The 26,879-nt window shown below is 50.2% G+C and overlaps 1 protein-coding gene across 2 annotated transcripts in view; it reads right to left on the bottom strand.

Annotated features, from left to right (window-relative positions):
* The window catches only part of eef1db (eukaryotic translation elongation factor 1 delta b (guanine nucleotide exchange protein)), a 41,605-nt gene extending 14,939 nt beyond the window's left edge, over positions 1-26,666 (bottom strand). Inside the window, exons 1-4 of one of the 2 annotated variants that reach the window (XM_078426223.1) lie at positions 26,656-26,666; positions 22,939-24,627; positions 19,196-19,349; positions 10,380-10,451 (exon numbers count right to left, since the gene is read on the bottom strand). In XM_078426223.1, the coding sequence (XP_078282349.1) occupies positions 10,380-10,451; positions 19,196-19,349; positions 22,939-24,627; positions 26,656-26,663 (1,923 nt within the window). In that variant the 5' untranslated portion in view covers positions 26,664-26,666. The remainder of the gene's footprint in view (positions 1-10,379; positions 10,452-19,195; positions 19,350-22,938; positions 24,628-26,655) is intronic. The other variant, XM_078426231.1, reaches the window with a different exon arrangement.
* Positions 26,667-26,879: the final 213 nt, after the last annotated feature.

The raw sequence follows: 26,879 nt of genomic DNA, 5'->3' as shown, positions 1-26,879 counted from the left end.
AGCAGTGCAGTCCTTTAACAAGAGCCCTGGACGCGCTATCTGGCCAAACTCCTGGTGATGGTGTTTGACAACGATTTGGAGCGCTGCTTCATGTATTTTTGGGCTCCTATCGTAAAGGACAAGGGGAGGCTATTGGTTGCTCGAGACCGGGACTAATCAGGAAACCCGATCATCGATCGCTTGCAGGCCAAACTCAGGGAAAAACCTTAGTCAGCAAGGGCGAGTCGTATGTTTAAACCTATCCTCAGTCCACATCAGTTACCATGATGTGAAGGAAGGAACTGCAGATGCTGGTTTAAATCGAAGATAGACACAAAATGCTGGAGTAACTCAGCGGGGCAGGCAGCATCTCTGGAGAGAAGGAATGGGTGACGTTTCGGTCGAGACCCTTCTTCAGACTGATGTCAGGGGGGCGGGACAAAGGAAGGATATAGGTGGAGACAGGAAGATAGAGGGAGATCTGGGAAGGGGGAGGGGAAGAGAGGGACAGAGGAACTATCTAAAGTTGGAGAAGTCAATGTTCATACCGCTGTGCTGTAAGCTGCCCAAGCGAAATATGAGGTGCTGTTCCTCCAATTCCCGGTGGGCCTCACTATGGCATTGGAGGAGGCCCATGACAGAAAGGTCAGACTGGGAGTGGGAGGGGAAGTTGAAGTGCTCAGTCACCGGGAGATCAGGTTGGTTGAGGCGGACTGAACGAAGGTGTTGAGCAAAGCGATCGCCGAGCCTGCGTTTGGTTTCGCCGATGTAAATAAGTTGACATCTAGAGCAGCGGATGCAATAGATGAGGTTGGAGGAGGTGCAGGTGAACCTCTGTCTCACCTGGAAAGACTGTTTGGGTCCTTGGATGGAGTTGAGGGGGGAAGTAAAGGGACAGGTGTTGCATCTCCTACAGAGATGCATCATAGTTATCCAGCATGGAAACATGTTCTCTGGCCTGGGGTTAGGTCAAAGAGTCTGTTTCCATGCTGTAAACATCTTTGAAATCATAAAAAATATCGAGTGTTCCGTAGGCCATAAAAATTGGCAACTTATTATACTTGATTATGGTAACCTAATTTTACAATTAACGATTTAGTATTTTTTTAAATATATATTAACTGTGTGCATTGTGTTTTATGGGCCTGTTGAGCTGCTGCAAGAATTTCATTCTGAAGAAGGGTCCCGATCAAAACATCACCTATCCATGAAATGCTGCAGGGAGGAACTGCAGATGCTGGTTTACACCAAAGATAGACACAGACTCTTGGAGCAACTCAGCGGGTCAGGCAGCATCTCTGGAGAACAGGAATAGGCAACGTTTCGGGTTGGAACCCTTCGTCAGACTGAAAGATAGAGAAGGCCATAACAAAAGGGCGGTCATAGTGGTGTGGCGGTAGAGTTACTGCCTCATAGCAAACGCAGGAGATGCTGCCTGGCCCTCTGATTACACCAGCACTTTATGTCCTTTTAATAATTTCATTGTTCCGTTGTTGGTACACATGACAATGAAACACCCTTGACTCTGATCAAACAAGATGAAAGCAATAGGGCTAAATTAGTGGTCTGGACTGAGGATTGTTGAGTTTAGTTCAGTTTAGAGCTACAGCGCGGAAATAGGCCCTTCAGCGCGGAAATAGGCCCTTCAGCCCACCGGGTCCACGCCGACCAGCGATCCCCGCACATTAACACTATCCCCACTAGGGACAATTTTTACATTTACCAAGCCAATTAACCTACAAACCTGTGTGTCTTTGGAGTGTGGGAGGAAACCAAAGATCTTGGAGAAAACCCACGCAGGTCACGGGGAGAACGTACAAATGCCGTACAGACGGCACCCACTGGTTTAAGGATAGAGAAGAGGATGAATAATTTTGGAGCTGGGGGAGTGTGACTAGTGGTATGGCGGCAGGGGTGGGGGAGGATTAGTTTTGGGGCCTCGATTGATCCATCACAATGATTTTGGATAAAGGGGTCTAGATCAGCATGTTCAAATTTGCTGATGATACAAAGCTGAGGGCAGCAGGTTGTGAAGAATGCAGAGGCCACAGGGGAATACTGCAAAAATACAACGTCATCAATTTTGCGAGAAAAACATAGCAAAGCAGAATATCCTTACACAGACGGTGGCAGGCACGCGGAACAAAGTAGTAGAGGTGGGTACAAGTTTAGTTTAGAGATGCAGTGCGGAAACAGGCCACTTCAGCCCATCGAGTCCACACCGACCAGCGATCCCAGCACATTAACACTACCCTACATATACTAGGGACAATTTACACTTATACCAAGCCAATTAACCTACAAACCCGCACGTCTTTGGAGTGTGGGAGGAAACCGAAGATCTCAGAGAAAACCCACGCAGGTCACGGGGAGAACGTACAAACTCCGCACAGACAGCACCCGTAGTCAGGATGGAACCCGGGTCTCTGGCTCTGCAAGACAGCAACCCAATTACAACGTTTAAAAGGCATTTGAACCGGTACGTGGATAGGAAAGCTTTAGGGGGATGTGGGACCGAATCAGCAAGAGATCTTGGTCAGTGTGGACTAGCTGCATTATGCTATGACATGTCTTTTAAATGGTTAACAAACATTGATGTTGGCATAACGAGGTAGTTGGAAGTCTTGGTCAGCAACGCATAGGTACTGCAAGTCATTAGAAAGGCATGTTGTCCTTTAGTAAAGAGGGCTTCACCAGCTGAGAATATAACTTGGAGTAGTGTACACAGCAAGATAGACACCAAAAGCTGGAGTAACTCAGCGGGTCAGACAGCATGTCTGGAGAAAAAGAACAGGTGATGTTTTGGGTCAAGACCCTTCTTCAGACTTCCGTCTTGTTGTGTCTCTTTGTAACTCGTTTTCACCTAGCACACATCTATTAGATTGTGCACATCGGGTTGATTGCATTAGTTGAAACAGGGTGGGCCACGTGAAGGTTGCAATCTCCCACCCATCAGGACAGAAAGGTCTGTGTGGGAATGGGAAGGAAAATTAAAGTGTCCAGCAGCCGAGAGATCAGGAAGGTTCAGGCGGGCTGAGCGACTGCTTGCGACTGCAGATATCCAGGCCAGACCATCCCACACGTCGTGAATGACTGCTCAGAGGCTCTTCCCTGGTGGCATCAAGGCCATCCACCCAGCAACTGATACTGCCCTGGCCTGGATGTCTACCCTTGGCCTACAACTTTAGGCTGTGCACGCCATACACACGAAGACCCAGCACACAGCAAACAGAACGGCCTGTTCCCTTTATCATTGTTACTTTTTTGCATTTCTTTCATTCATTTGTTCTATATCTTCTCCCTATACATGTTCCCCCTTGGCCAAATCATTCAAAGGCACGGCATTTCTTTCCACTGCTATGCCGATGACACTCAGCTTTACCTCCCCCTGAAACCCAACAACCAGTCAAATTTAAACAGCCTCTTACACTGCCTTGAGGACATAAAAAGTTGGATGGCACAGAACTTCCTCCAATTAAACGAGAGCAAGTCTGAGGTCATCCTATTCGGCCCCCCCCCCCGACTCCATCAAATCGATAACAGGCAGTCTTGGAAGCCTATCCAGCCTAGTCAAACCGCATGTCAAAAACCTCGGCGTGATATTTGACTCTGCATTAAAGTTTGACAAGCAAGTCAACGCTGTGGTAAAAGCCAGCTTCTTCCAACTTCGTACCATAGCTAAAATCAAACCTTTCCTCCAATTCGACGACACTGAAAAAATCATTCACGCTTTCATTTCCTCCCGCCTAGACTACTGCAACTCCCTATACACTGGGATCAGCGAATCATCCCTGTCCCGCCTGCAACTGGTCCAAAACGCCGCAGCGAGACTCCTGACAGGTACCCGTAAAAGGGACCACATCACGTCGATTCTGGCCTCTCTCCACTGGCTCCCTGTACGGTACAGAATCAACTTCAAGCTCCTCCTATTCACATATAAAGCCCTAAATGGACATTCCCCCCCCCTACATCAAAAATCTTCTAACCCACCTCTCTAACTTCAGGTCCCTCAGGTCGGCCGACTTGGGGCTACTGACTATCCCGCGGTCTAGGCTTAAGCTCAGGGGTGACCGCGCTTTTGCGGTTGCAGCTCCTAGACTGTGGAACAGCATCCCTCTCCCCATCAGAACTGCCCCCTCCATCGACTCCTTTAAGTCCAAGCTCAAAACCTATTTCTACTCCCTAGCGTTTGAGGCTCATTGAGGAAGTGCTGTGAACTGTTTTGTATGTGCTGTTATGTTTGTGTGCTACTGTATGTTTCATTTTTTTCCCTTAGTACCTAATCAGATGTACAGCACTTTGGTTAACGTGGGTTGTTTTTAAATGTGCTATACAAATAAAATTGACTTGATTTGACTTGATATCTCTCTACATCCAACTATACCTCTCAATTCCCTTTCCCCTGACATTCAGTCTGAAGAAGGGTTACGACCAGAAACGTCACCCATTCCTTCTCTCCAGAGATGCTGCCTGTCCCGCTGAGTTACTCCAGCTTTTTGTGTATACCTTTGGTTTAAACCAGCATCCGCAGTTCTTTCCCACACGCGTGGTGCACACAGGTCTGGTCTTCCTACATTATGATGTATTTACCACAGCACGTCTGAGGGTCAAGTTTAATTCCCCAACTAGGGTTGCCAACTGTCCCGCATTAGCTGGGACATCCTGTACTTTGGGCTACATTTGTCTTGTCCCGTATTAGTAGGGTTGCCAATGGCGGCTGTCATTGGTGGAGCGGGAGCACGTGGCCGCTGGCTGGGTGAGGTCACGCGGGGCAGTGACGTCACCTTGTCCCGTATTTGGTGGTGGGGAAGTTGGCAACCCTATCCCCAACACAGAAGTGCACAGAAATGCGCTACCAGAAGTTAGAGGGTGCGGGGGGGGGGGGGGGAGAAACAATCATAATGTTTAAAAAGCATTTGGACAGGTACTTGGATAGGAAACGATCAGGGGAATATGTGGCCTGCATAGATAAGGCATTGTGGTCGGCACAGGTAGGTTGGGCCAAAGGGCCCGTGAAACAAAGGTTCATTGGATTGACTCCCGGGATTGGCAGGGGTGGTGAGTAGATTGTCACAGGAGAAGTTAAGCAGATCAGGCGTGTACTTTAAACGGATGGCCCATTGAAGGAGCCTCGCTAATATGGGTGCACCTCTGCCTAGATGCACAAGAATGGACGTGTTCATTTATTGACAATATTACCGCTTCACTATACTCATGGAGTCATACAGCACGGTTACAGGCCCTTCAACCCAACGTGTCCATGCTGACCAAGATGCCCCATCTACACCAATCGCAGAAGCTTCACAACAGCTACAGGTTCTTCAGCCCAACGTGTCCATGCTGACCAAGATGCCCCATCTACACTAATCGCAGAAGCTTCACAACAGCTACAGGTTCTTCAGCCCAACGTGTCCATGCTGACCAAGATGCCCCATCTACACTAATCGTAGAGGTTATACAGCACAGTTACAGGCCCATCAGCCCAACGTGTCCATGCTGACCAAGTTACCCCATCTAAGCTAGTCCCATTTGCCTGCATTAGGCCCACATCCAAACTTTTCCTATCCATGTGCCTGCCCAAATGTCTTAAATGCAGTGTGAAATAAAGAAATCTAATTTGTTAACATCTCAGCGTATTACCACTTCCAATCAGGTAAAGCATCCAATTTGTGTTTAGCCTCAGTCTGACAATGGAGGAGATCGAGGACAGAAAGGTCAGTGTGGGAATGGTGAGGAGAATTAAAGTGTCCAGCAACCGGGAGATCAGGTTGGTGCCCTCTCCCCATACCCCCTGACTCCGCTATCATTAAGAGCTCCAGCTAACTCTCTCTTGAAAGCATCTGGAGAATCTGCCTCAGAAGGCAGAGGAAGCCGAGTGTTCCACAGATTTACAACTCTCTGGGTGAAAAAGTTTTTCCTCATCTCCGTTCTAAATGGCCTCCCCCTTATTCTTAAACAGATACAGCGCAGAAACAGCCCCTTCGGAGTTCCGCGCCGACCCTGCACATGATCTCCACCCCACACACACACGAGGGACAATTTAGCATTTATGCCCACCCTGAATAGCTGCTCTTTAAACAACCATCCCACGCCTGGTGTGGACTTACCCAATAACAGCTGCTCCCCGTTTACTCTCCCGAGCCCTGGCCTGAGGATGTTGTCACCCCACAATATAGCACCTTCTGCAAGGTCCAGACGTATCCTTGTTCAGAACTACCTTCAAACTGAAAGAGCTTTGATCACTGTTCCCTAAATGCTCCACGACTGACATGCCAGGCTTGTTTCCCACCACAAGGTCCAGTACAGTCTTACCATGTGATTCACACATGTGACATCTTTACTGTGTGAAACACACCGTTTGACATCTTTACCGTGTGAAACACACTCTGGCTCTCTACCTTGTCTCTGCCTCTCAGAATTTTACAAACCTCTATCATGTCACCCCTCTGGCTCCATAGAAACATGGAAAATAGGTGCAGGAGAAGGCCATTCGGCCCTTCTATCCAGCATCACCATTTACCGTGATCATGGCTGGTCATCCACAATCAGTAACCTGTGCCTGCCTTCTCCCCATATCCCTTAATTCCGCTAGCCCCTGGAGCTCTATCCAACTCTCCTTTAAATTCATCCAGTGAATTGGCCTCCACTGCCTTCTGCGGCAGAGAATTCCACACATTCACAACTCTCTGGGTGAAAGAGTTTTTTCTCAGGGAACAGAGGCCCAGCCAATCCAATCTCTCCCAATAACAAGTGTGTGGGAAGGAACTGCAGATGCTGGTTTACACCAAAGACACACAAAATTTCTTGGCGGCGCCTAACGGCAGCGGCTGACTAGCAGTCTGTTCGTCTTTTTTTTGTTGTGTGTCGGTGTTCGGATGGTTTTTATATATATTTTTTTGGTTGTGTATGTGTGGGAGGGGGTGGTGGTGTGGGTGGGTAGGGGTGGGTGTGGGGGGGGGGGGGGGAACTTTTCTCTTCCTCACGGCGCGGGGTGCCGCTCGGCTGCGGGGCCTAACATCGCCCGCTGCGGCTCGGCCGCTGGACTTTACATCCCGGTGCGGCTTGGCCGCTGGACTTTACATCCCGGTGCGGCTCGGCCGCTGGACTTTACATCACCCGGTGCGGCTTGGCCGCTGGACTTTACATCCCGGTGCGGCTTGGCCGCTGGACTTTACATCCCGGTGCGGCTTGGCCGCTGGACTTTACATCCCGGTGCGGCTTGGCCGCTGGACTTAACAGTGCCCGGTGCAGCTCGGCTGCGGGGCTTTTCATCGCTGGTGCGGCTCGACTGCGGGGCTTTTCATCGCTGGTGCGGCTCGACTGCAGACTTGACATCGCCCGGTGCGGCTCGACCACGGGACTTAGCTGCGCAAGGCTTGGTCGCGGGCCTTTCATCGCCCGGTTCGGCCGCGGGACGTTTCAGCGCCCGGTGCGGGGACTGTGCGGGTCGGTCGGGGACGAGCTGTCTGTCCGTGGGCGTGGGGAAGAGAGTGGAAGTTTTGTTGCCTCCTTCACAGTGAGGGGGTGTTTGGAGTCACTGTGATGGACGTTTGTGTTGGGGTTATGTGTCTTGTGTTCTTTTTTTTTTTCTATGACTGCTATGTAGTTTCGTTTGGTACTTCGGTACCGAACGACAAATAAAGCTCTGTTATACCTGTTATAAAATGCTGGAGTAACTCAGCGGGTCAGGCAGCATCTCTGGAGAGAAGCAATAGTTGACGTTTCGGGTTGAGACCCTTCTTCAGACTTCCTGAGTTTGAAGGGCCTTGACCCAAAACATTACCGATTCCCTTTCTCCAGAGACGCTGCCTGACTAATTGAGTTACTCCAGCATTTTGTGTCCATCTCCCGATAACAAGCCCTAAGTGCCACGTGTGTGAATCTTTCCTGCACCCATGTCCACCTTAATTATGTCCTTCCAATAGTGTGGGGACCGGGAATGCACACAGCTTACATTTTGTATAACTCGGACATGACCCCCCCCCCCCCCCCAACACTTGTACTTAAGGTCTCGGCCGATGAAGGCAAGCAGGTCGTATGCCTTCATCACCATCTTGTCTACCTGGGTTCACATTTTCAGGGTACCACGTGCTTGCTTGTACCCCCATTATCTCTCTAACACTCCCCAGGGCTGTATCATTCACTATGAATACCCAAACCTGGTTGAACCTCCCAAAATCCATGGCGTCATACCTGCCAGTTAAATTCCACCTGCCAATCCTTTGCTGACTTTCCAAGTTGATCTTAATCCTTTGTAACTTTAGACAACCTACTTCAGTGTCCACTAAATCACAAGTTTTAGAGTAATGAAAGGCATAGACAGAGTGGATGTGGAAAGGATGTTTATACTGGAGGGAGTGTCGAGAACCAGAGGTCATAGCCTCAGAATTAAAGGGTGCTCTTTTAGAAAGGAGGTGAGGAGGAACTTCTTTCGTCAGAGGGTAGTTAAACTGTGGAACTCTGCCACAGAGGGCTGTGGAGGCCATCAGTGGATATTTTTAAGGCAGAGATAGACAAATTCTTGAATAGAACGGGCATCAAGGGTGATGGGGAGAAGGCAGGAAAATGGGATTAGGAGGCAGAGATCTGCCATGATTGAATGGCGGGGTAGACTCAATGGGCCGAATGGCCTAATTCTATTCCTATTACTTGTGAACATCTGCAAACATACTAACCACGCCACAAACATTCTCATCCACATTATTAGTATGCATAACAAACACAAGACCTTGCACAAATCCCCTGGTCAGAGTCCTCCAATCAGAAAAACTACCCTCCATTATTATTAAGACAATTTTATGCTAGTTTTTGAGATAAAACATGGAAACAGGCCCTTCGGCCCATCTGCTCACTCTATTTCTAAGTTGCCCCACTTTCCCCATTCACTGCCCACACACAAGGAGGCAATTTGGGATGTGGGGGGGAAACTGGAGCACCCAGAAGTAACCCAGGTGTTAACACAGAGAACGTGCAAACTCCACACAGACAGCACCCAAAGCCAGGATCGAGCCCGGGTCTCGGGCACTGTGAGGCAGCAGCTCAACCTGCTGCGCCACTGTGCCGCCCTAGATCTTCAATCCAACTTACTAACTCAACCTGGATCTTGCCACACGTTCTGACAATGTTTAAAATCGTCAATCCCCTTGGCTACCTCTTCAAAAGAACTTGGTGTAGGAAGGAACTGTAGAGGCTGGTTTTATACCAAAGGTAAGGCACAAAATGTTGGAATAACTCAGTGGGTCAGGTAGCATCTCTGGAGAGAAAGAATGGGTGATGTTTCGGGTCGAGACCCTTCTTCAGAAACGTCACCCATTCCTTCTCTCCAGAGATGCTGTCTGCCCCGCTGAGTTACTCCAGCATTTTATGTCTATCTTCAAATTAATGTGACTTCATTTCCCACATACAAAACCATGCTGACTAAGTCCTCTGCATTCCAATTGCAGATGAATCCTGTTGCTCAGAATCCCATCCAATAACTTTCTCCCTTTCTCATGTTCGGCTGACTGGCTTATAGTTCCCAACATCCAATATATATAATCTGTTGTGCTGATGCACGCAAGAATTTCAGTGCTCTATCTGGGAAATACACCAACCAGCCAAAACATTATGACCACTGACAGGCAAAGTGAATAACATTGATTATCTTGTTACAATGGCACCTGTCAAGGGGTGGGATACATTAGGCAGCAAGTGAACAGTCAGTTCTTGAAGTTGATGTGTTGGATGCAGGAGAAATGGGCAGGAGTAAAGACCTGAGCGACTTTGACAAGAGCCAAATTGTTATGGCCAGACGACTGGGTCAGAGCATCTCTGAAACGGCAAGGCTTGTGGGGTGCTCCCGGTCAGCAGTGGTGAGTACCTACCGACAGTGGTCCGAGGAGGGACAAACCACAAACCGGCGACAGACAGGGTGTTGGGCGCCCAAGGCTCATCGATGCGCGAGGGCAACGAAGGCTATCCCGTCTGGTCCGAACCGACAGAAGGTCGACTGTGGCATAAGTCACAGAAAATGTTAATGGTGGTTACGGGAGGAATGTGTCACAATACACAGTGCTTCGCACCCTGCTGCGTATGGGGCTGCACACGGAGGACCAACAGCATATTAGGCAGCTGGTCATAATGTTTTGGCTCATCAGGTCATAATGTTATGGCTGATCGGCGTATGACAATAAAACACTCTTGACTGCCCTACTTCAAGGTACGACCTTTGGGATATTTGAGCTGAACCCTGAGGACAGTCTGCTCTAATAATTTGTGTAGACATTTGTTAAAACAAAATGTGGTGTGAACTGGGTCTGCATGCTGTCCAGAAGTTGGAGCAGGTCTGAGGAGTAAGAGTTTGTGTGCAATTCAATGGGGCGTCTGAAGTCCGCAGCCAGCTAAGAGGAGCAGGTACTCACTCCGGCCAGTGACTTCTGGATATTCTCCCTGGCTCTGGCAATGTCTCGAAGGATGTTACTCGCTCCGTTCTCCTAGGTAGTGGAGAAAGAATTTAGTCAAAGGCTTCATCTCTGGTCAAACCACAGCAACAACACAGTCTGAGGGCTTTGAAAGTTGACACAAGGAACTGCAGGCGCTGGTTTGCAAACCAAAAAACCTCAGAGTGCTGGAGTAACTCAGCAAGCCAGGCAGCATCTGTGGAGAATGTGGCTAGGCCATGCTTTGGGTCGGGACTGATCTTCTTCAGACTTATTTTAACATGGATAGGAAGGGTTCAGAAGGATATGGGCCAAACATAGGCAGAAGGGACTAGTGTTGATGTGGGGCATCTTGGTTGATGTGGGGAAAGTTGGGTCGCAGAGCCTGCTTCCACGCCGTGTGACTATGATCGTAGTGAGGGGGGAGAGCTGGAGGAGAGGTGGGGGCAGGACAACAAAACCAGGCAAGCAGGTGAGAGGGAGTTGGACACAGGCGAGAGGGAGCTGGATTTGCAGGTCGGTGGACAAAGGCTGGAAATGAAAAGCAAAAAGTGGGAGGTAAGGATCGAAGAACCAGAGGAAGGAATACAGGATTATCCCACGTGAGGAATATGAGGCGCTTGTTCCTTCAGTTTGCGTGTGGCTTCACTCTGGCAAAGCAGGCAGCCCAGGACTGAAAGGCTGATGTAGGAATGGGAGTAAAAATGGTGGCAACCAGCAGGCACTTGGTGGACCAAGCGCAAGTGTTTGACAAAACGATTGCAGAGTCTGCACTTTGAGAGGGGAGATTGGAAGATGGGTGGACAATGAGAGGGGATCTTACAGAAACATATAAAATTATGAAAGGACTGGACAAACTGGAAGCAGGAAAAATGTTCCCAATGTTGGGGGAGTCCAGAACCAGGGGCCACCGTCCAAGAATAAAGGGGAGGCCATTTAAAACTGAGATGAGAAAAAAACCTTTTCACCCAGAGTTGTGAATTTGTGGAATTTTCTGCCACAGAGGGCAGTGGAGGCCAATTCACTGGATGAATTTAAAAGAGAGTTAGATAGAGCTCTAGGGGCTAGTGGAATCAAGGAATATGGGGAGAAGGCAGGCACAGGTTACTGACTGTGGATGATCAGCTTTGATCACAATGAATGGCGGTGCTAGTTCGACGGGCCAAATGGCCTCCTCCTGCACCTGTTTTCTATGTTTCTATGACAAAAGCCAGAGAAGACAAACGGGCGTGAGATAAGGAGAGAAGTGGCGTCAAATGTTACCTATCCATATCCTCCAGAGATGCTGCTTGACCTGCTGAGTTACTCACTCCAGCACTGCATGCCTGAGGGTTTGAATGACCGGCTACCAGAGATCGCCCAAGCACAGTGCCCCATCGACCAAGTGGCTGTAGGAAGGGCCCAAAACTGCAGCAACCAGAAAGCAGAGATTTCAATGCAGCAAGGGATGAGCAAAGCCCCTGAACGATCACATCTGCCCCTCAAAATAACACCAGGAAGCCGCTGCTGCAAACAAAACCAACGCTGTTAGTCAGAGCTAGGGTTGCCAACTGTCCCATATTAGCCGGGACATCCCGTATTTTGGGCTGAATTGGTTTGTCCCGTACGGGACCGCCCTTGTCCCGTATTAGGCCCTGGGGGCGCTGTAGGTCTGGATAGTGTAGGCCTGGGGGCCGCAGTGTGTCCGGAGGCCCGGGCGCCGCCTAACGGAGGTTGCGTAGCACCCCGCTTCCCAGCCCGGGTAGCAGCCATTGCGGGAGCGATTGCACGTGGCCGCTGGCTGGGTGAGGTCACGTGGGGCGGTGACACCGCCTTGTCCCGTATTTGGGTGTGAGGAAGTTGGCACCCCTAGTCAGAGCGCTCTTTCCTTCCATGCAATCTATTCCTCTGCAACGGAAGCAGACCCACGAGGGCTGAGATTACCGTTGAGTTGACAGGAAAGCCACAGCCCTCTGCCCCCCCCCCCATCCCCTGGAGTATTTACCCCCTCCGCAATCAGAGGTACCCCAGGACATGTGCTCTAATGTCATCCCCTTCAGGCAGATTCCATCAGGATCATGACAAGCAGACAAAATGGAGGGTATAGTATCAGAGACCGTTCGGCACCAGTAAACCAACAGCCCCTGGGAAGGGGCAGTGTTCAAAGGTGTTAAGATAACAAGACCAGCAGTGAAAAAGGACTTTCTGGTTTGCTTTAAACAAATGCAGGATCAGACAGGATCAGATTGCAGCTGCTCTCAAAGTAACTTGACAGAAAGCATCATCAGACCCTCAACAAGCACCCGATCTTTGGCTGAGGAAATAAGAAAGACATGCACAGTGAATGAAAAAGAAAGGGTAATTTCAGATTTAATTTCTAAAGAGCACAGGGAGAAAAAGGGAGCATAATTACAAAGGTGTAAATTACTGTGCGTAGACAGCTCGGTAAATAACATTAAAACACTTCAAAAGATCAGACAAGACATTTGAACGTTTTTTTAGGTTTAGACACTGCTTGGAAACAAGCCCTTTGGCCCACCGAGTCCGCGCCGACCAGCGATCCCCATCCACTAACACTATCCTACACACTTGGGACAATTTACAATGTTTACCAAAGCCAATTAACCTACAAACCTGTGCGTCTTTGGAGTGCAGGAGGAAACCGGAGCAGCCAGAGAAAGCGTACATGGTCACAAACTCCGTACAGCCAGCACCCGTAGTTAGGATGGAATCCAGTGTCGCTGGTGCTGTAAGGCAGCAACTTTACCACTGCCACTAAACTAACATTGTTTAGAAAGCTAGAAAGTAGATTGCCATTGTTCCATTACCGATACATATGCCTCACCCTAGAGTGGTTAATCCCAGGTAAATCAGACTGAGGTGTTCCTTTAGTTTAGTTTAGTTTAGAGATACGGTGTGGAAACAGGCCCTTTCGGCCCACCGGGTCTGCGCCGACCAGCGATCCCTGCACACTAACACTATCCTACACCCACTAGGGACAATTTTTACATTTACCAAGCCAATTAACCTATATACCAGTACATCTCGAGTGTGGGAGGAAACTGAAGATCTCGGAGTAAACCCACGCAGGTCACGGGGAGAAGGTACAAACTCCGAACAGACAGCACCCGTAGTCGGGATCTAACCAGAGCGGCATGTTGCTCGAGCTGCATTCGCTGCAAGGCATCAACTACCGCTGTGCCACCGTGACCGTTCCTGGTGTGCACGGCTCAGTTAGTCGGTGATAACTAGGGCCTTTGGGAATCCTACATTTACAACTTACCAAAGCCAATTAACCTACAAGCCTGCACGTATTTGGAGTGTGGAAGGAAAAAATCTGCGTGGTCACAGGGAGAATGTACAAACTTCGTTCAGACTACGCTAGGAGTTCCCTCCCATGCTAAATAGGCGGAGATGTCATTAAGACCACCACACAGGATCTGAGAACAGAGCACTGATTTGGGCAAATCCCTCGACCGAGTTAATCCTTTTCTCATCCCAGCACCTCAGCAGGAACGCGATCCTTACTAGGGGTGCTCCTGGCACTAATAACAGCCTGAGCAACCCCAAAATTATCAGCATTAACTTCTGACCTTCCCATAGAAACATAGACACAGAAAATAGGTGCAGGAGGGGGCCATTCGGTCCTTCGAGCCAGCACCGCCATTCATTGTGATCATGGCTGATCATCCACAATCAGTAACCCGTGCCTGCCTTCTCCCCATACACCTTGATTCCACTAGCCCCTAGAGCTTTATCTAACTCTCTTTTAAATTCATCCAGTGAATTGGCCTCCACTGCCCTCTGTGGCAGAGAAGTCCACAAATTCACAACTCTCTGGGTGAAAACGTTTTTTTCTCACCTCGGTTTTAAATGGCCTCCCCTTTATTCTGTGACTGTGGCCCCTGGTTCTGGACTCCCCCAACACTGGGAACATTTTTCCTGCATCTAGCTTGTCCAGCCCTTTTATAATTTTATACGTCTCTCTAAGATCCCCTCTCATCCATCTAAACTCCAGTGAATACAAGTCCGCAATGCAACACTCAGTGGAAGGGTTTTGAGGACCAGCTCCCTGTGCCATCCTTTGCCAGGTGAGCAACATGCCACTGTGGTACAGACAAGGAGTATGTCCTAGCACTTAATATGGAAAGTGCGGGCCCACGTCTTCTGATGGGACGTTTTGGTTTGGGTTTATTATTGTCACCGAGGCAAAAGTTTTGTTTTGCTCACTATCCAAACAAATCAGATTATACCAAACATCAAGTCAAACTCGCATACAAAGGGGGAGATACAGAGTGCAGATTCTAATTCCAAGTAGTACCTTTATGAGAAGTGGTTTTGAGTTTTATAAAGACGGGGCTGTGAGAAATAAAGGGAGCTCTGCTCAAAGAGGGGACTCCTGCCTTTTGGAACAGATGCAATGGACAGATAGTTCCCAGCACTGTAGTGCACCAGTTCCGGAGACAAATGTCAGCCAAGGGGTAGAGGTGAATTAGACAGCACCCTAGCTCATGGAAGGACCGTTCAGAAGCCTGATAACAGAGTGGGAAGAGTCTGGTGGTGCGCGCTTTCCAAGCTGCTGTGCTTTCTGCCGGAGGGGAGCAGGGAGGAGGAGGAATGACCGGGGCGGAACGTCTTTGATCAGGTTGGCTGCTTTCATGGGACGGCAGTGTGACAGAACAGTGGAGATTAGTAATGATCAGCACCAGGGGGGCTGCTGCGAGTTGAACCAGCTTCACAAGACAAAGTGTCAAGTGATTCTTCTGCTGGGATCACCCCTTAACTGGGACTCAGTCACATGGGGCCTCGCCGACATTCGACACCAATCTGTGCAGCTATTGAGCCGCCTGTTTCAAATACCTGCGTGCTGCCGCAGGTTTCCAATCAGTTCAAGAGGGCCAAGATCTCAACTGTCTGGGTCCAGATTGTCTGTCCACTTAGGGACTGCACCACAGACATCTCAGAGGCAAAGTGGTCACACACACTCACCCAGGCCAAACCCTGCCCACAGCAAGGACACAGAGAAATTACTGCACACAGGAATCTGGAATAGATTCTGAAGGGTAACTTTTTCACACAAAGGGTAGTGGGTGTATGGAACAAGCTGCCGAGGAGGTAGTTGAGGCTGGGACTATCCCAACGTTTAAGAAACAGTCAGACAAGGTACATGGATAGGACAGGTTTGAAGGGATATGGACCAAGCACAGGCAGGTGGGACTAGTGTTGCTGGGACACTGTGGCCGGTGTGGGCAAGTTGGGCCGAAGGACCTGTTCCCACGCTGTATCACTCTATGACAGTGGGAATGGCAGGGAACCCGCTCGACTCCTGGCAGCCTAGCTCTGGGCAGCACACCGGTGCAGCGGGTAGAGCTGCTGCCTCACAGCTCAAGAGACCCGGGTCCGATCCCAACCATGGGTGCTGCCGTTATGTGGAGTTTGTGCGTTCTCTCTGTGACTGCGTGGGTTTCCTCTGGGTGCTCTGGTTTCCTCCCACGTCCCAAAGAAGTGCACGTTTGCAGGTTAATTTGCTTCTGTAAATTGCCCCTAGATACTCCAAATGCGGCCTGACCAGCACCTTATAGTGCCTCAGCTGTAGGTTAAATGGCTTCTGCAAATTGTTCCTCGTGTGTAGGGTAGAACTAGTATATAAGGGATCGATGGTCCGAACTCGATAGGGTGAAGGGCCTGTTTCTCTCTCAAATCTGTCTGCCAAATATTGAGAGCATTTTCTATTGAATGACAATGCAGTGAAGTGCTAGAGGGATGTTCTACTGCATTAAACCCACCAGTGAATGCCGTTTAGTTTTGTTTTGAGATACACCATGGAAATAGGCCCTACGAGTCCACGCCAACCATCGATCACCCACTCACACTAGTTCTATGTCATCCCACTTTCCCACCCGCTCCCTACACACAAGGGGCAATTTACAGAGGCCAAGTAACCTACAAACCCGCATGTCTTTGGGATATGGGAGGAAAAGGAAGCACCCGGAGAAAACCCTTGAGGTCTCAAGGAGAACGTGCAAACTCCACACAGACAGCATTGGAGGTCAGGATTAAACCACATCTCTGGTGCTGTGAGGCAGTGGCTCAACCAGCTGTGCCATTGTGTCAACCATAACACAACTGCTTGTTGCTTTACAGGAAAGTTTACGAACAGTGAAAGCCCCGGATAGAGTGGATGTGGAGAGGATGTTTCCACCAGTGGGAGAGTCTAAAACTAGAGGTTAATGCCTCAGAATTAAAGGAAGTTCCTTTCGGGTGGAAATGAGGAGGGATTTCTTTCGTCAGAGGGTGGTGAATCTGTGGAATTCTTTGCCACAGAAGGCTGTGGAGGTCGTCAATAAACAATAGGTGCAGGAGTATGCCATTCTGCCCTTTGAGCCAGCACCGCCAGTCAATGTGATCATGGCTGATCATTCACCATCAGTACCCTGTTCCTGCCTTCTCCCCATATCCCCATACCGTCAATGGATATTTTTAAGGCGGAGATAGATAAATTCTTGATTCGTACGGGTGTCAGAGGTTATGGGGAGAAAGCAGGAGATAGAGATAGAGCAGCCATGATTGAATGGCGGAGCAGACATGATGGGCCAAATGGTCTAATTCTGCTCCGATCACTTATGACCATATGAAGGTCCATTAGCAGGTGAAATTTAGTTGAGTGGTTACATGATTCTATTAACCTGAGAAGGCACCACAGGTGCCCAGCACTGGTTTTTTTTTTTAATGGTCAATTACCGAGGAGTTGTGCGTTTTCTCCATTCTGATCGGTAACCAGATTTTTAAATAGAGCTTTAGAGAGGAGATTGGCTGAATGATTTGGATAAGAAATTCCAGACTGATTAGGCTGAGGAAAATTCTAGCCTGTTAAGAGATACAAATGAGCCTGAGAACCACTGCCTCTAGGTTCGAGGAATAGCCTTTTTCACACCCCTCCCCCCATCAACTATCAGGCTCTTGAGCCACACTGTACAACCACATGTCTGTAATGAAGAAAGATTGGGAAGACTGGACTTGTATTGTCATATGAGGAAAGATTGGAAAGACTGGGCTTGTATTCACTGGAATTAAAAGGATGAGAGGGGATCTTATGGAAATGTATAAAATTATAAAAGGACTGGACAAGCTAGATGCAGGAAAAATGTTCCAAATGTTGAGGGAGTCCAGAACCAGGGGCCACAGTCTAAGAATAAAGGGGAGGCCATTTAAAACTGAGATGTGAAAAAAAAAAATCACCCAGAGTTGTGAATTTGTGGAATTCTCTGCCACAGAAGGTAGTCGAGGCCAATTCACTCGATGAATTAAATTCTCTTTTAGAGTTAGATAGAGCTCTAGGAATCAAGGGATATGGGGAGAAGGCTGATTGTGGATGATCATCCATGATCACAATGAATGGCAGTGCTGGCACTAAGGGCCGAATGGCCTCCTCCTGCACCTATTTTCTATGTTTAACCCTACCGCAGAACTGAACTACCATGGACCTTGTGTAAGGTTACACTCTGTAGTTTGGTTTGCACTATTATGATCCAATTTACCTAGAACAACCGATAATGTAAATAGTTTTTTTGTGTGTTGTCGCATCAATGTGCCTGTAAAGCAGCGCCAAATGACAGTTATTAACACTCTTGGCTATCTTGAAGGATGTCTAAGCCTGAGATGAGGAGAAATGTTGTCTCCCAGTAAGTGATGCGTCTGTGGAATTCTCCACTACATTGGTTGAAACCAAATCATTTGATATGTTCAAGGAGTTTGATATTTCTTTCAGTTTAGAGAGTGAGTTTTTCAGAGATACAGCATGGTAATAGGTCCTTCGGCCCACGCCAACCCACCAATCACCCGTTCACTTTAGTTTAATATTATCTCGCTCCCTACACATAAGGGGGCAATTTACAGAGGGCCAATTAACCTACAAACACGCACGTCTTCAGGACGTGGGAGGAAACTGGGATATCCGGTGGAAAACCACGCAGTCACAGGAAAAACGTGCAAACTCCACAGACAGCAGAGGTGAAGATTGAACCCGAGCCTCTGGCGCTCCGAGGCAGCGGCTCCACTCACTGCGCCACCCATGTTTGACTGTCATATGAGGAAAGATTGGAAAGACTGGGCTTGTATTCACTGGAGTTTAGAAGGGTGAGAGGGGATCTTATAGAGACGTATAAAATTATAAAAGGACTGGACAAGCTGGATGCAGGAAAAATGTTCCCAATGTTGGGGGAGTCCAGAACCAGGGGCCACAGTCTAAGAATAAAGGGGAGGCCATTTAAAACTGAGGTGAGAAAATCTTTTTCACCCAGAGAGTTGTGAATTTGTGGAATTCTCTGCCACAGAAGGCAGTGGAGGCCAATTCACTGGATGAATTTAAAAGAGAGTTAGATAGAGCTCTAGGGGCTAGCGGAATCAAGGGATATGGGGAGAAGGCAGGCACGGGTTACTGATTGTGGATGATCAGCCATGATCACAATGAATGGCGGTGCTGGCTTGAAGGGCCAAATGTCCTCCTCCTGCACCTATTTTCCATGTTTCTATGTTCCTACTGCTATATGGAATCAGAGAATATGGGTGGAAAGCTGGCACAGGGGAATAAATTTGGACAATTACCCACGATCATAGGAAGTGGCAGAGAAGACCTTAAGAACCAAACCTCTCCTCCCTGTTCTTGTTTAAAGGGTAAGCGATCATCTTGCAAAAAGATATCCTTTGCTCTTTAATTATAAACCAAGACTTTTGCAACTTGAAAGGTTAATATTGCTGGGTTTTGTCTGTACATGTTATTTGTTTTTCTCTCACACACACGTCCAAGCACCATACTGTACCTGTGTGGCTGGAGGATTTTGCGCTGTATTTTGTACTGGGGTGTTGGTAGGAACTGAACCGTGCATCTGGCTGTAGTACTTCAGCTCCGCGTCGTCATACTTGTACTTGTCAAACCAGATATTCTCGTTTGCTAACATGTTAACTGCCATGGTCCTAGATGGTGGGAAAGGTGATGAAAGACACAGTCAGACCCCGTTCAAAGCAGAGATGAGAGCCCCCAATCAATACATGGATGGGGTGCTGTTGGTTGACCGCGGGATAAGCTCAGTACTGTCCCACTGTAACTGATGCACTCCTCAGCCCCATTCCCCTCTGGTCAGCCCCATTCCCCACTGGTCAGCCCCATTCCCCACTGGTCAGCCCCATTCCCCACTGTGCAGCCCCATTCCCCACTGGTCAGCCCCATTCTCTAATCCGCTGCCATTACACAAGTTTCATTACAAAACCATCGCCCATAAAATGTTCATGAGTGATAAAAGGAGCAGCATTAGGTCATTCGGCCAATTGGGTCTACTTCGCCGTTCAATCACGGCTGATCTACCTTTCCCTCTCGACCCCATTCTCCTGCCTTCTCCCCATATCAATCAAGAACCTATCTATCTATGCCGTAAAAATATCCATTGACCTGGCCTCCACAGCCTCCTGTGGCATTGAATTCCACAGATTCAACACCCTCTGACGACAGAAATTCCTTCTCATCTCTTTTCTAAAAGTACGCCCCTTTATTCTGAGGCTATGACTTTGGTCTTAGACTCTCCCACGAGTGGGAACCATCCTCTCCGTATCGCCTTTCCGCTCCTGCCAATGGTTCACACATCATGGAAGGAAAGTCAAATGGCGGCAGGAAGGCACCCCAACCTGAAAGATCAGTCCAAACTTCCTTACGTAGCAACACGGCCAATCAAACACCCCACTGCTCACTCAAGTCTCACTGCTGCCCATCACTCAAACACTGCAAAATTAAACAAGGCAGCTTCGTTGAGGCCCGACACTGGGAGTGAGCAGTCCTCAGGCGACTTGACAAGAGAGGACAACACCTTCAACGTGGTTGCAATGCTGGGCCGTGTGGCCAGTCCGACTAAAATACACCTCACGCCACAGGTTGCTTGACCTGCTGACAGAACAATCATCTCACGTCACTGGTCGTTTGGCCAGTCCGGCACAACAATCACCTCAAGTCAACACAAAGCAATATTTATAGGAAAAAAACCTGCAGATGCTGTAGACACAAAATGCTGGAGTAACTCAGCAGATCAGGCAGCATCTCGGAGAGAAGGAATGGGTGACGTTTACCAAAACGTCACCTATTCCTTCTCTCCCGAGATGCTGTCTAACCCGCTGAGTTACTCCTGCATTTTGTGTCTACCCACAATGCAGAATTTCATTGCTTGCTGTCGGGTGGGAAAAGGGCTGCAGATTCACACCAGCTGAGTACTATTATTTGCCCGTGCATTGCTCTTACGAAACACAAATAATGCACAGATTAAGACCGATGCAAGTGGCAAATTTTGGAAATAAAAAGGAACTGCAGACGCTGGTTTATATCACAAACATAAAATGCTGGAGTAACTCAGCAGGCCGGGCAGCCACTCTGGAGAACATAAGGCAGGTGACGTTCAAGATCGGGATCGACACAAAATGCTGGAGTAACTCAACGAGACGGGCAGCAACTCGGGATAGAAGGAATGGGTGATGTTTCGGGTCGAGACCATTCTTCAGACAAAAAATGCTGGAGTGACTCAGCACGTCAGGCAGATTGAGACCCTTCTTCAGAGTAATTGTAGAGGGAGGGTGGAGGATGACTGGAAGTAAGAAAAGACCAGGACAGATCAGAGCCGGCAACAGATTGATTAGTGGGTGTATGGGGAGAAGGCAGGAGAATGGGGTTGAGAGGGAAAGATAGATTAAATGGCGGAGTAGACTTGACGGGCCAAATTCTGCTCCTATAACCTCTGAACAGATGACCTCAGCAGCGAGGCTCCCTGTTGTTGGTTCAGGGCAGGGCGATCCCAGGAGGGATGTAGTGTACAGTAAATAATAGTACTCAGCTGAAGTGATGTTGCAAGGGGAATGTCGGGTGCAAAGTCCGAGCAGTACGCGCACAATACTGTAGAAACACTGGCCGCTGCCTGGCATGCAAACCCCACCAGCCCTCTGCATGCCATGTCACTGCATCACTGCAGGGCTCGCCAGCGACCAAGAAAGAAATAGCTGCGGAGAGGTACGGCACAGAAATAGGCCCTGCTACCCACCAAGTCCAAACCCACCATTAACACCATGAAGCAGCACTGGTCATGTAATCAAGGACCCCGATTTTGAGAAGTCGATGGATTATTGTAAAGTTTTGGCCGGTTCGATAGTGGGGCGGCACAGTGGCGCAGCGGATAGAGCTGCTGCCTCACAGCGCCAGAGACCCGGTTTCAATCCTGACACCGGGGGCTGTCTGTGTGTAGTTTGTAAGTTCACCGTGTGACCGCATGGGTTTTCACCGGGTGCTCCGGTTTCCTCCCACACTCCAAAGACGTGCAGGTTTGTAAATTAATCGGCTTCTGTAAATTGTCCTGAGTGTGTCGGATTGGGGTCATTATGGCTGGTGCGGACTCAGTGTGCCGAGGGGCTTACTTGCATGCTGTATCTCTAAACTAATCTGAGCAGCTTTGGAACCACACCTCCTGTGTGCATCAGACTAGTCCACCTGACCCTAGATGGCACAACACTTGCCCATTACCACGCTGCCCGCACTGGTTCAAAGTGACCCTATGCACCGGCACAGAGCTCTACCCATGGCCAATAAACCCCAGTCTTATCAGTTATCCAGAGCCCACGAATGAAAACTATTTTCACACAAAAAAATGCGTGTAAAGAACGCATTTAAAGTAACCTTCTACAGTTAAAGAAACCTTCTATGTTAAAATAAATCTGCCCATGGTGCAAACCCTATCCGATGCCAATTGTAAAGTGGTCGGAGAGTCACCAACAGGATCCTGTATTGATTTGATTGGAATCTCATACGATCAGAGTTGCACAGCACAGAAACAGGCCCTTCGGCCCGACTTGTCCACAATGCCCACCTGAGCTAGTTCTATTTGACTGCGTTTGGCCCATATCCCTGAAAGCCTTTCATAGAAACATAGACAATAGGTGCAGGCCATTTGGCCCTTCGAGCCAGCACCACCATTCAATGTGATCATGGCTGATCACCCACAATCAGTAACCCGTGCCTGCCTTCTCCCCATATCCCTTGATTCCACTAGCCCTAAGAGTTCTATCTCTCTTTTGAAAGCATCCAGCGAATCGGCCACCACTGCCCTCTGTGGCAGAGAATTCCACAGATTCACAGCTCTCTGGGTGAAAACGTTTACCTCATCTCAGTCCTAAATGGTTCCTATCCAGGTTCTATCCTTTTTCTCCAAAGATGCTGCCTGACCCAATGAATTACTCCAGCACTTTGTGTCTCATTTTACTTGTCAGTCGAGTCAGGTAAGATCCCCCGGTGACTAATTTGATGACACCCAGGTTAAGTTTATAATCTAATTGCCCCACCACTCCCACCACCCCCCCCCCCCTCATGTTTTAATGGGAGTGTGTGGCTCCGCATCATTTTTACCAGATGCCCAAGAAAATAAATTAGATGCAAGTGTGTTGGAGGACTTCAAAAAGTGGGAAGAAAAGGCAATGTCCTGTGGGGTTCTTCAGGGACCCTGTGTTGGGTGAGGGTGCATTAAGTATGATGCAAGCCTACTTATCCTGGGTCCTGGGACAGCGAGGTGCAGGGGTGCTTCTCTCTGTCGGTGGTGCTGGTGGAGAGGCAGACGACAGCTCGTGGGTTTTGCCGGGCATTCCCCGGGCGTCGAGCAGGTGGCGGTGCAGTTCTGCAGCATCGTGGGCGGGTTTGTTGAACCACACCGGCTCGTTATCCTGATGGACGAGGTGGCGATGGGCCGGTGTGGGCGAGGGGCCGGGGTCCATGGCGAGGGGTGGTGGCGGTGTGGTGCCGCTCTGGTGCGGGCCGTCCCTCTGCGCCGCCCGCCCCTCGTGGTAGAGCCGCTCTGCCTCGTCGTACAACGGCTTCTCCAGCCACACGCAGGCCGGTGGGTGGTAGACGCCAGCACTGGGAGACGTCCCGTTCTCCCGGGGGCCGGGTGTAGCCGGAGTCACCGGCGTAGTGCCCACGCTGGCGTAGCCCTCGTCTGGAGTGGGCCACGGCTTCTCCAGCAACACTTCGCGGGCAGGTGGGCGGATGGGCAGGCTGGGGGACATCCCGTTCCCCCGGGGCTCGGGTGTAGCCGGAGTCACCGACGTAGTGCCCACGCTGGCGTAGCCCTCGTCTGGAGTGGGCCACGGCTTCTCCAGCAACACTTCGCGGGCAGGTGGGCGGATGGGCAGGCTGGGGGACATCCCGTTCCCCCGGGGCTCGGGTGTAGCCGGAGTCACCGACGTAGTGCCCACGCTGGCGTAGCCCTCGTCTGGAGTGGGCCACGGCTTCTCCAGCAACACTTCGCGGGCAGGTGGGCGGATGGGCAGGCTGGGGGACATCCCGTTCCCCCGGGGCTCGGGTGTAGCCGGAGTCACCGACGTAGTGCCCACGCTGGCATAGCCCTCGTCTGGAGTGGGCCACGGCTTCTCCAGCAACACTTCGCGGGCAGGTGGGCGGATGGGCAGGCTGGGGGACATCCCGTTCCCCCGGGGCTCGGGTGTAGCCGGAGTCACCGATGTAGTGCCCACGCTGGCGTGGCCCTCGCCTGGAGTGGGCCACGGCTTCTCCAGCCACACTTCGCGGGCAGGTGGGCGGATGGGCAGGCTGGGGGACATCCCGTTCCCCCGGCGCCCAGGTGTGTCCGGGGTCACCGGTGTGGCGCCGACGCTGCCGTAGCCATCGTCTGGAGTGGGCCGCGGCTGCTCCAGCCACACCTCGCGGGCCGGTGGGTGGTAGACGCCAGCACTGGGAGATGTCCTGTTCCCCCGGGGCCCGGGTGTGGCCGGGGTCACCGGTGTGGCGCCGACGCTGCCGTAGCCCTCGTCTGGGGTGGGCCGCGGTGACTTCGGGATGGGGAGAGAGCGTGGCACTGCCCGTGCCTGGGAACGGGTGAGGAACTGGAGCTCAGCCTGGTCGAAGGCGCCCCTGTTGATCCAGACCCCGGCCACCAGGTGATGGCAGGCCACGGCGGGCCGCTGTTTGCGGGCCACAGTCCCAGCTTCGCCCGCCGCCTCCTCTACCCAGTGCCGGTCAGCTTCCCTCGCCACTACCGGCCTGCACCGCGGAGCGCACTTCTCCTGCCTCCTCTTGCCCGCCCCGTCCCGTGCAGACGGGCCGACCCCAGCCTCTGGGCGCCTCTGCCCGGCCTCCTGGAACAACCTCTCTGCCTCGTCGAACCTCCACTTGTCCATCCAGACGGTCTCCAGCAGGAAGGGATGGCGTGTGCTCCTCATCCTCACAGTGCAGCACAACACAGGGGAAGAAAGCTCACAGTCAGCACAGCAATGCAGCCCGCCAACACCAGACAACAGACTTTAGCCTCAACGGCAACTCGTCTTTCTGATCTCACTGCCCCATTCCACTCATTTTAACTGGGGTTAGTCTTACGCACACACACATGCCCGCGTGCAGTCCAATCACTAAAATAGTTTTGAAGAGCAAATTGAGTCAGCGAGGAAATCAGAAAGACAAGGAGCAATAAAAATGAACTTTAGCTGCTGGTTTATACCAGAGACACAAAATGCTGGGGTATCTCAGTGGGTCAGGCAGCATCTCTGGAGAAGATGGATGGGTGATGTTTCAGGTCGGGACCCTTCTTCAGACTTGACACTGAAGGGTGCGGATCCGCAACGTCCCCCATCTATGTTGTCCAGAGATGCTGCCTGACCCACTGAGTTACCCCGGCATTTTGTGTCTATCTTCAGAAAGACACAGTTCAGGTCACTTAGTAAACTTGAGGTACTTGCTCGAAGAGAATTAGGTTGGGTATGGGGGCTTCCAGGGTGAAGTGGGGTTCTGAGATATTTGGAAGGAGGGAGGGGTCGGGGCAACAGCTGGAGAGGAGTAGATCGGGGAGGTAGGGAGGGAGGCGGTTTCAACATTGGGGAATGCCTCATCAATAGGGGTGGGGCAACTGGTCGAGCTGCTGCCTCACGGTGTCAGTGACCCGGGTTCGATCCTGACCTCAGGTGCTGTCTGCGTGTGGAGTTTGCACGTTCTCTCTGTGTATACTGATTAGCTAATTAATTTATTGCATCGTATGGGAGGCGCATTCCCAATCTCGTTGTACCCCTGTACAATGACAATAAAGATATATTGTATTGTATTGTATTGTATTGTATTGTTTTCTCCGGATGCTCTGGTTTCCTCCCACATCCTAAAGACAAGTGGGTTTGTAGGTTAATAGGCCCTCTGTAAATTGGCCCGAGTGTGTAAGGAAGTGGATGAGATAGTGGGATAACACAGAACTAGTGTGGACGGGCCGTCGGTGGTTGGCAGGTCCTGTGTCGATGCTGTTCCTTTGAACTAAACTAAATTAGGGCAATGGGTTGTGGCGGAGACTGTTGGGATGAGAGAGGGAAGGGAAGGGGTAAGTTTAGTTTAGAGATACAGTGCGGAAACAGGCCCTTCGGCCCACCGGGTCCGCGCCAACCGGCGATCCCCGCACATTAACACTATCCTCCACACACTAGGGACAATTTTTACATTTACCAAGCCAATTAACCTACAAACCTGTACGTCTTTGGAGTGTGGGAGGAAACCGAAGATGTTAGAGAAAACCCACGCAGGTCACGGGGAGAACGTACAAACTCCGTACAGACAGCACCCGAAGTCAGGATCCAACCCTGGTCTCCGGTGCTACATTCGCTGTAAGGCAGCAACTCTACTGCTGCGCCACCGTGACCACCCAAAAGCTGGAATGGAGTGTGTAAGGAAGTGGATGAGATAGTGGGATAACACAGAACTAGTGTGGACGGGCCGTCGGTGGTCGGCAGGGAGGGTCTGAGACGGGGGGAATGCCCCATCATTAGGGTAATGGGTGGGGTTGGGGAAGAATGGGTGTGGAGCAAGGGTAGAGATGGGAGCAAGGGTAGAGAAAGCTAGATGTGATGGGATGTCATGGTGCAGTTAGGACGGATAGAAATCGCTTTACAGCCCAATTTCATCGACTTGAAGATATAAAAGACGGCAAAAAGAAACCATGCTACCTCATCTCAATGGACAGGCAAAATGAATCGTGGCTGTGCCTGGGAGTGGCTCCACTCCTGTGGGTGGGGCAGTGTGTTTAGCACAAAGCCTTGCTCAATGAGGTGCAGCAACACTGTAATCACAAGCCTGTCCAGCACGCAGGCACCAGGGAACCGCACTGGAAGTCGACTGCAACACTGATCACACCAATCCAGTGGCATCTTTACACACACTTTAGAAAATGAGCTAGGAAGGGTGAAAGAGAAAAGAGACCAAGGTCTGACAGGTACTCACCTTCTCATCCCACAGCTGCCAGCAGAGGAATAAAGAGAAGAAAGAAAAATTAAGCGATTTAACGTCACGATTCAAATGTTGCTAACCACTTGCTTTGCAGATAACATTCGCGGGCGGCCCTGCGGGCCATGGAGCAAGTCAGTCATGTATCGTGGGCTCATGAGCACATGCATCACCCACCCCTCCCAATGGTGTAGGTTATGGCCATTAACCCTTTCTCCTCT

The sequence above is a fragment of the Rhinoraja longicauda genome, chromosome 2 (genome assembly GCF_053455715.1).
Source record: "Rhinoraja longicauda isolate Sanriku21f chromosome 2, sRhiLon1.1, whole genome shotgun sequence".
Taxonomy (NCBI): Eukaryota; Metazoa; Chordata; class Chondrichthyes; order Rajiformes; family Arhynchobatidae; genus Rhinoraja; species Rhinoraja longicauda.
The sequence above is the reverse complement of the archived record's forward strand: the minus strand, read 5'-3'. Positions and strand labels throughout refer to the sequence as shown.